The 12,841-nt window shown below is 38.4% G+C and overlaps 1 protein-coding gene across 3 annotated transcripts in view; it reads right to left on the minus strand.

The window, feature by feature from the left end:
* The window catches only part of LOC146856006 (metabotropic glutamate receptor 8), a 2,429,629-nt gene that overhangs the window by 239,320 nt on the left and 2,177,468 nt on the right, over positions 1 to 12,841 (minus strand). For all 3 annotated transcript variants that reach the window (XM_085653966.1, XM_085653965.1, XM_085653967.1), the window contains exon 9: positions 11,459 to 12,394. In XM_085653966.1, the coding sequence (XP_085510092.1) occupies positions 11,459 to 12,394 (936 nt within the window). The remainder of the gene's footprint in view (positions 1 to 11,458; positions 12,395 to 12,841) is intronic.

The raw sequence follows: 12,841 nt of genomic DNA on the forward strand, positions 1-12,841 counted from the left end.
GGGTAAACATGTGCTCCATAAAGTGCCTGGCAAGACATGAATTGGCGCTTGTACATTCATATTTTTATGCTTCACAGGGGCCATGAAGTAACCTTGAATTTGCAGTGGTGTCGAAGCAGCCCACATATACAGTTTCGATGGATTCAATTGGGGCACTGGAGCCAGTTCATTGTACTTTTCAACTGTCATAATGTTTATCCATCCACCACTGTCTATGATCAAATGCATGGAGCACCCAATCACTTTCAGTGTGATCTTGGGACAGTGTCTAAATTAATTTTGCACTTTCACTGGTTGGCCTAATTTTGACCGGCATTATTTCTTGCACAAAGCTAATTCTGCATGTGCACGATATCCGGAAGTCAACATTGACATGGCACACCCATCTTGATGAACTCTTAGATGAAGAATTTGACGGCAATGGACATCACTTGATAAGTTCTCCCCACTTAAACCGCACCCCCTCCCTCCTCCTTCCTCTTTTTTTCAATTCACACATTTTCACATGTCTTTTGACATGAGTCTTACACACAGATTTTCAACTTACATATTTGGGAGTAGATGCTTTCTATTTCAGAAGGCACAAAATGATAGAATATGTTGGGACACTTGGGGTTTAACCAGGAGTGTTCTTGTGGATGACGTCACTTGTAATTATGTTAAAATATTGTTTGACACTGAAGTGTACATATTTATTGTTGTAGCCCTGATGAAGTCATTTGCCATACTCCCTGGCATGGATGAAACGTGTGTTGGCTGAAGTTGTGAAGCTATGCACAATGAGTTAAATCAGAGAGCGGCTGGACTCTGTACTCATGTACTCAACCAAAGCTGCACATGGACAAAGGCCTTGAACAAAGGATTATGTCCAACCCTCTTGTCATGGTCAAAGGTTGTGCACAGCGGCGTATTGCCACAAAAGAGCTGACACGTGTGTGCTCACCCTCCATCTGTGTACATTCAAGCACTATACACAGTTGGTAATTTTCAGTCGGGGCTTATGTTCAACCCCCAGTGATTATGGCTGAATGATATGTGCAGTGGTGTAAGTTCATGTGTAGCTTGCAACAAGACTTGGCCAAAAGTGTATCCCTTAACCAAAACCAGAGGTGGCATGGCCAATATATGTGTACAGTGGTTCTATGTGACACTTGGGTAGGGACTGACTGCGTGCCTGAACCTAAGCACACATTGTTGGCTATAAGAACAGTCCCTGTGTCCGAACATTCTTGGGCACAGTGAAACTGTGAATTATATTCATATATGGCATCATCACAGGGGTGACCAAATGTCAGAATCTGTGCCTATACCCCATTGTACATGGCTCAAGGACATGCCCAGAGTGTGTACAGTCATTTATATTCAAACATATAAGGAAATATAGATGATAAAAAAGTGTTCTACTTTTCTCAACGGTGAAGTTGGCTCCCAAACAAAATGTTTTTTATTTTGTGTTGTTAGTTTTGTTTTTCCACTTTTTTAAAATAAAACTCAGTAAAAGAATGTGCCTGGAAATATGGGGAAAATACAAATACACAAAGTACAAAAGTTGCAAATGCACAATAAAAAAAGAATTCCAGCTTGAAATTGCAAGATGTGCAACTACCAAATTGCAACAAATTGTTTCACACTCATTACCACAACATACCAGCTCTCCGAAATCCACACAATCCACAGACAGAGTACTTGTCAAAATGGAATGTATCTGGCACACATACTTTTGTGGTGCGCCTGTTGTCAGAGATGACTGTGGGGACTGTAGGGATGTTGAAACTTACACACCATAATTTCCCTTTCTCTTCTATATATCTTTTCACCATGCTGGTGGGACAAGAATATCACCAGCATGGTAAATGGCCATGTACTCCTGCACTGAGTGACCAGAGTGCATGTGAAACTAGTATCCTGACTTTCCTTGGCACAGACAGCACACTAATCTGGTATGTGTGCTGAGACCTAGATTTGTTCATGATGATTCTGAGGTTTCGTTCTGTAACAATTGGAACATACCACGCATACCCTCTAACTCAACATGTGACTACTGTCAATCTTCTGTGTTGTTGACATAAAGTGATACTGACAGACTACATTTTTGAATTATATTACTGAACAGACCTTTGTCTCTGGTTCAGGTCTAATGTAGTGCATAGAGGAACAACTTTTGTAAAGTTTTGCTTCTATTATGGACCCTGAACCTTGCACTGACATTCAGTGTGCATGTCAAGAGTGTGTGTATAGAGTATAGATGGTAGCAGGGGTTTGTGTTGATGTGAGTATAGGTTGCTAGGACTAGCAAGATCATTTTGTATTGAACCAGGTTTTATGTGACTCAAACGGAGGTTGATGTACAGATTCTTTAGACAGTGGACATTTACTAAATGCATTCCTGAACCTAACAGGAGTAGCTCGAGACACTGAAGTATGGGAGGATGGAGGCTGGACTGCCTTTAGTAATAATATGAGTAACTTGTAGCAGGGGATTGCTGCTTAGTTCTTCCTGAGCACTGCAATTTGGTTAATAATGGGGGAAAGGATGTGAGTTAGCATATTCTGTTGTTAGAGGCAGGAAAGTTTCTAGGCAGGGATTTTCCCTTTTGTCCATCCCTGAGTGCTACTTCAGAAAGGCTAATGACAGCCATGTAACCCTGGCCGTAGTTTGCGTAGTAGCGCTACGCGTAGCTACACGAAGTGCACTTCGCACTACGCGAGATAAGTGTAGCGATACGCGAACTGCGCTGTTCAGGATGATTGCACAGTGCCGGATGCTTGTCCGCACTGTGCAACCATTGAAAATGGCATCATGCACAGTGCGAGCTGTGGTATTCGGCCGCTCGAGTAGATTTTTACTCGAGCGGCAGTTTTCTCAACGCGGACTGGTAGTTTCTCATCGCGAGCGGTCGCGAGTTTATTTTCCACACTTGCGATCGCCACCTTGATGTTGCTGTTTGCGAACGTGGAAAAAGACTCGCCGGGATGTAATTTTGCTCTCCCGCGGTCGCCAACTTGACGTTGAGGACCACGAACGAGCAAAAAATGCCAACTAAGCTACGCTACGCGTTTTTGCACTGTGCTACGTGCAATTCGCGTAGCGCGAAGTAGCACAAACTACGCGAGCGTAGCGTAGTTGGCCGCCCAGGGTTACAGCGATGTACAGAGGCTTCACACTTTATTGTGCCTTTATTTTGGGTACTCTTTCGTGGAACTAACATCATCACTTCCATCTGTAAGAGCCATCACCTTTCAGAAAACAATGTCAGCACTGTGAAAATAATGATAGTCGGAAAGGAACCCCCCCAAACTGGTTCCTGGACTTTGGACAGTGGATCAGCACCACCTGACGGGAAAATCAGTAAAGAACTGGGACACAAACCATCTCACTTTGTTCCTGTGCTAATCACTTCTTAAACAAGGAAGGGAGTGCTCAAGTGAGTACGCAAAGAGCTACTGTGATGCATGGCTGGTGTCAGTCCAACATCCAGTATCCCACAGGTGGGGGAACATCATCTTAAATCTGAGAAACTTGCTGGAGAGCTGTGGGTCTGCCTAGCAACTAGAAATATGCCTGTCTGCTGAGGAAGGGAGGGGTGTGCCTAGTCTTGCAAGAGGACAGTTACATACATATTTAAGAGTGGTGTGCACGAAGAAGAGTGAACATATTAACAGAAGTGTAACTGGTTCTGATGCAAGTTACTAGGGGAATCCTGGTCTTTTGCATGGCTTACCTAAAGCATCATCATCCTCAAGTGATGGCATGCCATCTAGCATTACTGGGTTGTGACCAGAAGGGCCTCTTCTGCTATTGCCCAAGACCTGTTGTAAGTCTTGAAGGGCATGACAATACTACTGTAGATGTAGAGGAGGACCCCCACTGGCCATTCGGTCTTAACTGCCGAATACTAGTGACCATGCTAAAGGTCTACTGTGCCGTTCTCCATCCAGTATCAAGACCCATTCTACATTTAAAGAAACGTGTAAAAATTAGTCATATCCTTGTGGTATCATAAATGATGAGTGGTATTTGTGTGTGTGTGACTTAATATGAAATATTATGAAGAGTGTCTGGTTGGGTGGGAGTAAAGTTTTGTAAAGTTCTTTAACTTTTGAATTTTTAGGATTTGTTTTTTAGCCACTATTTCACTGTTGGCCTTCAGTAGACCTAAATTAAAGTTTCTTTCAGCCATTTATAAACTTTTAATTTTTGTCTTAGTGGTGGAATATTTTGATATAGTCGCTTGTCAATCAATGCCCATTACCAGTGACGTTTTGAAGAAAACAGCTTTTTCAAGTGAACTAAACCAAAATAAACATGTCATATAAAAAATGCATAATGGATAGCAATACTTGAAAAATCACATTTTCAAAGTATAATTTATTAAGTTAAATACCACTCAATTTGGGGGAGGGGATGAATCATTTTATTTATTTTAATTGATCTAATATATTTAGCATTCCTAAATCTGAATTTTATTTCTGCAGTACTTCAGGTAATATTAATATACACAGATGGCTGTATGTAATGCTTTGACTTTTTATGGCTTCGTTTCATACATCAATTATTAGTAAAAAAATATACTGCAGCAATAACGTGGGTTGTTAATATATTTAGTCTTCGGTCATGGATGTGCTATTGCAACAACCTGTGTGTTTTGATTTGAAAAATATATTAAAAAAATATTTTAGAAATATACCTGTTTAATTATTATGTAATACTTATAGGTTTTGGTGCAGTTAGCATGAAAGGTATGTTATTTTATGAACAGGAAAATATGTCCCAGAAGTTTTAATGCAAATGCTGGAGGATAACGTTAATAACATTTTCAAATATATTATTTAGAAAGTGGAATGTTTTATATAGTTCAATCAATCAGTCAGGGGTTTATAAAGCATGCTACTCATCTGTGAGGGTCTCTAGTCGCATCTAGAAGTACATTGGTCTGAAGAAGTTAAATCTTGAAGTTGTTCCCTGCAATGTCCAGCTAGTTATGGGCCCTTACAAATAGATTGTTCCTGTTTTGTTAATATTTTGTGGCTAGAACCCTGTTTAAATAAAAGTGTATTTGTACAAGGGCAGTGCTTTTCAATACTTTTCTTATCTCCATGTTTTTATATAATTCAAGTCTTACACAATTCCTATGAACTGCAGCTCTAAAATCCAGAGTTTGTGTGCAATAAATGTAGACAAACATGTACTATATAAAGATGTACAGAGTGTGATTTGGCTTTCATTACAATTGTTGAGTGGAAACAAAGTATCTAATTAGAAATAGAGGTTAGAGTGTGTCATGACCCCCCCCCCCAACAATGGTGTGAAATAGCACATTCATCTCCACAGAGCTGCATATATTCCTTAGGCAATGATGGCTTTTCCATGTGTATGAGTTACAAACAAGCATATTATACCTGAACCGACATAATACAAGACATAAAATAGCTATGTAGAGATTTATGACAGCAAATATTTTCTCATGAATGAATGCACTGGTGCCATGCAGAGCTGTGCACATTCTTTAATGGCTAAAGCACTTAACTCAGAATTTCTCCAAATTGGTGAATGGACTACAGATGGTACAGCTCTCACACACAGAGCAGTGGTCACTTCTCCGTTTTTTTTAGCTGTGTTGTCTGTAGTCAATGCAGTAACTCTTGGAATTTCCTAGTTAAATGTTTATGCTGTTGGCAGTGAAATGTCTTTAAAGAAGGATGAGAGCAATTATCTCTGCTAGCGTGCCAAATTTGACATGGCTCCTGGAGATACAATGTAAACATACGTACTGTGGCTAGTAGAGCACTAGATCAATTGTTTCACTGGTTTTCTGTACTCCTGAATACCTTTTGGATACAGTATTGTTAAGTTAACATTCGCTAATTATTTTTCACTGTGTCCCGTTGCCCATTTTTCTTTTTCAAACGTGTATTAAGTGTTGGCGCAAAGCTCATGTAAAGCAAACAAACATATAATACAAATTCATCACCTCATAACCTCTCAACTGAATGAAACAATGTATTAAAAATCATAACAGAGCTAAAGCTCAAGGGATCATCATAAAGTACAAATTTGCCCTAATTAGGTCAGCAGTAATATTGACAAAAATATCTTGTTTACAAAGTTTTAAAAATTCAATTTTTACAAATAAGTCACGGTTGTAGTTTTCAAAGTAGACGTTCAGTTAGTCAAGGGAACTCCACAGTCAACATATACTAGTTTTTTAATTGTCTTCTTAATCAAGTTCATTCTGTATGTTTACCTCTTCTCCTAGAAATGATTCCAGCTAATATATCTACCCTGTAATGGTATGTAGTATAGAACAAAGGAGAAGTTAATACTGAGCCAATACAGAAATGAATAATTCATATGGACATTGTTCATAACACCTAACATTCGTCTCCAGTCTAATATTTTTCAGCTCTCAATTGTGCTACCAATAGTCAGAAACCATATTGGGTCCATACATACCAAGTTAAGAGTCACCTTAGCTTGATGCAGTTTTACTAGAGACCGCAAGGTGGAACCCTGCCCATTTTTGCTATTAAAGCTCTGAAGTACATTAGTAAGATGGTTAACCAATTAAATGTTAGATTTCGGCAACAGATCCGAATTAAATGCGTTCTCAAAATGGATACTCAATTACCTATTCTCAGTAATCTTGGCTAGTTATATGTCTCCTACACACTGGTAGACCTGAAAACTATGCCCCCAAATGTAATTTGTGGCTCACAATAAATTACAATCACATTCGTAACAGAGTAGGGCGGCAGTTTGCCCAAAGCTCTCTGTAAGCCTACTGTAGTACGATATGAACAATAAAAGATCACCAGTACAAAATAAAGAGCAGACCTTTACTTAATTTTTAAAGTAAAGACTATGTTTGGCAGCAATGAAAATTTCCCCCCAAATCTCAAAAGTAAAGTTTGAAGAGGACATTGACTAATATTCTGCACTTTCTTTTTTTATCTCCCAAATATTGAGGTTAAACATATGAACCAGCACAAGTATTGACTCCACAATATCAACTAACACTATATTATTAATAAAGCAAAGGGAACTATAGATTTACTTTTCTAATGCCACATTTTCTTAACTTAACGATATAGAGGTACTCAATTTTTTAGAGTCAACATAAGTGGAGATATTTATTACAACTTCGATATTTTGGTATGAAATCCCTTGTTTAACCAATGCAACACAGAATCTTCAGAAGGCCAGTTTTATGATTCAATGTAAGCTCTTTTATAAATGAGATGAACAAGAAATTAACGTAAGATGTGTAACAAATCCATTGGAACAACCACAGCAAAAACATTTCCATAATGATGTTCTATGAATACCATCAAATGCTAGGGAAAAATCCCCAAATTTATAATGCAATAGCAAAGCATTATTGAACTTGGCTAGACTGGCAATAAGTGCAAAAACAATTGCACTATGCATTCTAAGATATTCTTTACTAAACCCTACCTGGTTTAAATTAATACTGTGATTAGCATTGACACAAGCATTACGTTCTATTAACATTTGGCAACTATCCTATCTGAACAAAGTAAGCATAGCCAGTAGGTGTTAATCAGATGATCTACATGACCAACTGACAACATTTGTAGCATTCACATTACCTTACAGGAACTCCTGCTGTGGATCAAATAACTTGCAACCTTGCATTTACAACTAATAGATTTTCAGAGCATGGGGTTACAAAGAATGAATGTAATCTATAATCCTTATTAAACACTGAGATCAAATTAACTCCAAAGTAAATTTCAGAAATGTCCTTCACTGTGTAAATAATCTTGATATATTGATTTAAAAATCATGGCCACCAATTTGATTCAAATTTTAAAATAGTACTAACTCGGTCATTAGCTCATAGACCATGAAATGCCTTGTGCATCTTCTTCAGTGACAATATTTTATCATACAAAATTGCTATGTAAAATGAAGAACTAGGGAAATTCATGAGGGCAACAGCATTTGTTGATCACATCCATACAAACGAATGATGCAAATTGACAACACTTGTTTATGCATTTGGTTGGCTAACATAACTATAAACAGATACATTTTCCATCATTATCAGTTTTCACAACCTCTTACCATCCCTATTACATACCATCTATTACATTAAGTCCCAATTCTTGTTTTGCCTTTCTCATATGTGGCTCACAGTTTTAAAACAGAGCTTCCTTTCACAACTTTTAATTATACTCCTGCTAAATTTAAACCCAGCTTTTCCACCATTCCTAACAATCTCTTCAGCTTCTTTGACACCTCACAACATCAATATCTACTCAGGAGGCTGTAGAATTTTTTTTAAATGAGGATAGCGATTTGTACTTTCTTGCTACTCCACTTGTCTATTTTTTCAGTTTCATAAACTTTTTTACCCAAACCCCCATGCTACAGAATACCCTTGATAATATTGTACTAACCTTAATGATACAAAACTTTCTAGAATTAAACAGAATTCTTGTATTTATATCAGTTTCCTTAGATGAGTAGGCAACTTAAGAAAGCAATATCCAATTAAATTGTCTGCAGGTCATTGTCACTCCCATCTTTTGCATCAATAGGAAATCAATAAATTAGTCATATTCCATGTAGATTTGTGCAAATAGACTGAATTCCACATGCATATAGTGTAACAAGCAGGTCTATCACAACTCAGGATATGACTGCAATGCAAAAAACAAAATGGTTTCTCTGCTATATAAACCTTATTACACCCAGGTTAATGTGGGTCAGTTAATTGAATACATTTTAAAAACAAGCATTTGCAATGCAATCGGTCTCGCCTTTGGGACCTCATATGTGTTTAGCTATGCAGCACACTAGCCTGGGTGCTGAAACATCTACTGTTCTTTAACATGGATGGAAAGCAAGCACCAAACGACGTGACACGCCAGGTATCAGAACGCATGGAGAGAAATATTGCCTTTGAGCAGGAAATGGTATAGTCCAAAGCTAAATCAGGGCCTTCGGTGGTCATATCACTGAAAATATAGGATTTGAAAAAAATATTATTGTCTACAGGTGCCAGTGGAAGACAATTTCTATGGACTGGAATCTAGAGAATGCTAAAGTGATTCTGGTATTTTACTGGCCTCTGCTTCGTCGTTTTCTATCAAGAATGTTAAATAGAGGCAGTTGCCAGAAATATTTTAAAAAGAAAGTCCCTCAGCAGAAAGCAATTCTGGTATTTTACTGACCTCTACTGGTCGTTTTCTATTAAGACGCTTAAATAGAGGCAGTTGAACAGAAAAACAAGTCCCTAAGCGGAAGCAGACAAGCCCTAGGGCTGATCTCCAGAGCCCACAAAGTACATACACACATAAGTATATATTAAAGTATATACAGGAGGTCTCGAATGCTCGACCTAATTAGCCATCTTATAATTAAATATTTAAAATGGAATCTGTGTTTTGTAATAATTTCTATCATTCATGCTGCACATGCACCTTGCTATAAGAATAAGACTTAGTTAAACAAGGAACTAACTTCAATATAAATGTTCATAACCAAATATAAAACCTGCAATATTTCAAGAGAGCATCTACCATGAGATGCTATATTCCTCTTTGTTCACCTCATCACTTATAACTCATAGTACTCTACAGAGCGCTTCCCCTTAGATACCGCTCTACAGTGCCTGGGTAGCAACACAACTTGTGTTTCTTATGCAGATGAGGACAGTCCCTGCATTATGAGAACTTCTAATCAGCACTTACTTTGATGAGGATCGTTCAAGCTTTTTTCTTTTCTCTACAGTGCCAGTTTTTTATTGGGCTTGTGTTTTCTAGGCACCTTTACTGGGCAGATGCCATACCCCAGAACATGAACAGAGACCTAGAAGGACTTCAGCTGATCATATGTTGGAGAAGTTACAAACTCCACCTTTGTGACTTCATTGTTAGACAGAGATAGAATAGAGGCAAATGAAACACGTTTAATACCCTATCTGGTCAGTGGCGTAGCATGGTCAGGTGGAACCCGGTGTGGAACATTTCTTGGCATCCCGGCTTGATAAAATTGCAAAAATATGTGTTTAAAACACATATTTTTGCCATTTTGTCACCCCCCTCAGTTATTTCTTGTCACCCCCGGCTTGACAAAATTGCAAAAATATGTGTTTAAAACACATACTTTTGCCATTTTGTCACCCCCCTCAGGGATGACACCCGGGGCGACCAGCACCCACAGCACCCCCCTTCCTATACGACTGTATATTGTAAGGAAACTATCGCAAGGAAAGATTGTAATATTCAATAAAGTTAACACACGGTAGTTCTAAATATGTGATTTTTTCTGTCTGTTTATGCTGCTCCTCAACTCCCAATTTAAAAAACGGTTAGAAAAAGTATATAGACCCTTATTAATAAGACATATCAGTGTATGGCACCCTTTTTTTACTGACCAATAAAATTGTTTATAACTTAAGGGCAGTATTAAGTGTCTTCAGTACTCATGTTCCATTTTCATGTTGCCATTTGTTTTGTAACTGAACTCAGTCAGATTTTGAAAGTCTTTTCTGTTGCCATTAAGTACAATAGCTTGCTCAATCTATAATTTATGCAAAAAAATATATAGCTATGCAAACCAGGAATGTGCAATTGAGTGCCTAAAACAGCTATACCGTGCATATGTTTTAGCAACTCGCATGAATTGCGATATCTTCAAGGATGCATTAACTTTTATTAACTTAAATGTACACAACTTTACCACAAAATTCTCTAAAGCAATGATTTACCAAAGAATTGTCATGTTGTAAAAGTGATATTATAATACCTTACGCATATTGTTCCTCATTTTATTGATGGGTGTGCAAAATCACATAATCATTTTCTAGCGAAATTATGCTAGATTCCATGAACATTTTGAGAAATTACACTATTTTAGCATAATGTGGTTTGCCAGTATCCCCCATCATTTTCTTTAGAAGAACACGCACCTCACATAAAAGAAAGTGTTTTTGTGTTTTCTGCTTAAATCTTGCGAGTTATTTTTGTGAGACGTGCACTTGGTTAAAAGAATTGTGTGAACTCACATAATCCAAAATTTCAAGAACTTTCACAAATTTTCTGAGCTGCATGAAGTTTGAGGATTTCATGAAATTGGCAGGCATATTTAAAATTTCACCAGGTTCTAATTTTATCTCCTTTGACCCATTATGATGCACATTCAACTGATGATCAATATGTTATAAACCGTGTTTACATAGTTCAAAAACTCAAGATTAAACTCCATGCCACTTTCCTTGTGGAGCAGTTACTCATATTCATAACTGAATCCAAACAAATTATGTTCATACATCACATAATACCTTTTGGAGCATTTAACTACCCCATCTACCAGCATCTAAATGTAAATGTTGCAAGACCCAAGAGGACAATTCAAAGCCAATTAATCCATAAGAAAAAGGCATTAGATTAATTGAAAAGAAAAACAATGGGTAGAACGAACACTTACCCTTTCGGCTGATTGTGCTGTACCAAAAAATATAGGAATAAAGGCTAACCAAATGATGCAGGTGGTATACATAGTAAATCCAATTGGTTTTGCTTCGTTGAAGGTCTCTGGCACTCCTCGTGTTTTGATCGCATAAACAGTACACGTGACCATCAACAAAATACTATATCCGAGGGAACAGATGAGAGAAAGATCTGAAATGTCACATTTGAGAACTCCCCGCGCATTTTCAGGATCAATGGTCCTCTGTTCGATGTAGTCTACAAAAACATGTGGGTGATCCACTATGAACCAGATGAAGACTCCCATCAGCTGGACGGAAATGAGGCTGAAGGTGATAACCAGTTGGGAAGCTGGGCTGATGAACCTCGGGGCCGTGACAGATTTTTTGCCTTGCTCGAATATTCGGTGTATTCGATTTGTCTTGGTGAGCAGGGCGGCGTAGCTGAAACACATGCCAAGCCCCAGGAAAATCCGCCGCAAAGAGCACACTATGATGTCTGGCGTTCCAATCATTAGAAAAGTTATTGAGTAACAAAGAAAAATCCCAGTCAGAAGCACGTAACTAAGTTCGCGCCCAGAAGCCCTTACGATAGGCGTGTCATTGTACCGCACAAAGGTCACAATGACAAAAGTGGTCGCCACAATTCCGAGTATGGATATGAATACTGGCACGACGGCCCAGGGAGAGTGCCACTCGAGTTTGATTATGGGAATATCCTGGCAACCTGTCCGGTTTTTGTTGGGTCTCTTATCGGCTGAGCAGAGGTCACAGGTCAGCTCGTCGAGTTGGTACTGATACCCCTCACAGCGATCACAGTTCCAGCAGCAAGGCACGCCTTTGACTGGTTTCTTCCTTTCTCCGGGTTTGCATGGAAGACTACAGACCGATGTGGGATGGGTGTGTTCTCTGCTATTCCACAGCATTTCATCTACCTGTGTGGGTGAGAGAAAGTAATTAGACGCCATTTTATGACTATTTACCAATGCATATATCATTAAGTCATTTATTGTATGTTCATGATTTGATGCATTAATGTCATGTTGTTTCATTTTCATTTTGTATTAACGTGTCTACTGTAAGTTTATGATTTGTTGCATTGAAGCTGTCATTTTATTGTTGTTTATTTTATTCATTCATTGTAAACAAGAGAGATAGTGTTGTGATCTTGCATTCATTCCATCAAGATGACATGTCTGTGGAATGTGGAATGTACTCTGTGAGCCTGTAGCTCAGAGGTTCCAGAGGTGACTGTTGCTCTGGTCTGCAGCAGCTGTGGCTAATAAACACACTTCATGAAGTATCTCTGCTTGATGTCCTACATTCATTCATACTTCATTACAGTTTCCTCTCACACTTCAGGGTACGCTGATGCAGCAAAA

The sequence above is a fragment of the Triturus cristatus genome, chromosome 4_1 (genome assembly GCF_964204655.1).
Source record: "Triturus cristatus chromosome 4_1, aTriCri1.1, whole genome shotgun sequence".
Classification (NCBI taxonomy): domain Eukaryota; kingdom Metazoa; phylum Chordata; class Amphibia; order Caudata; family Salamandridae; genus Triturus; species Triturus cristatus.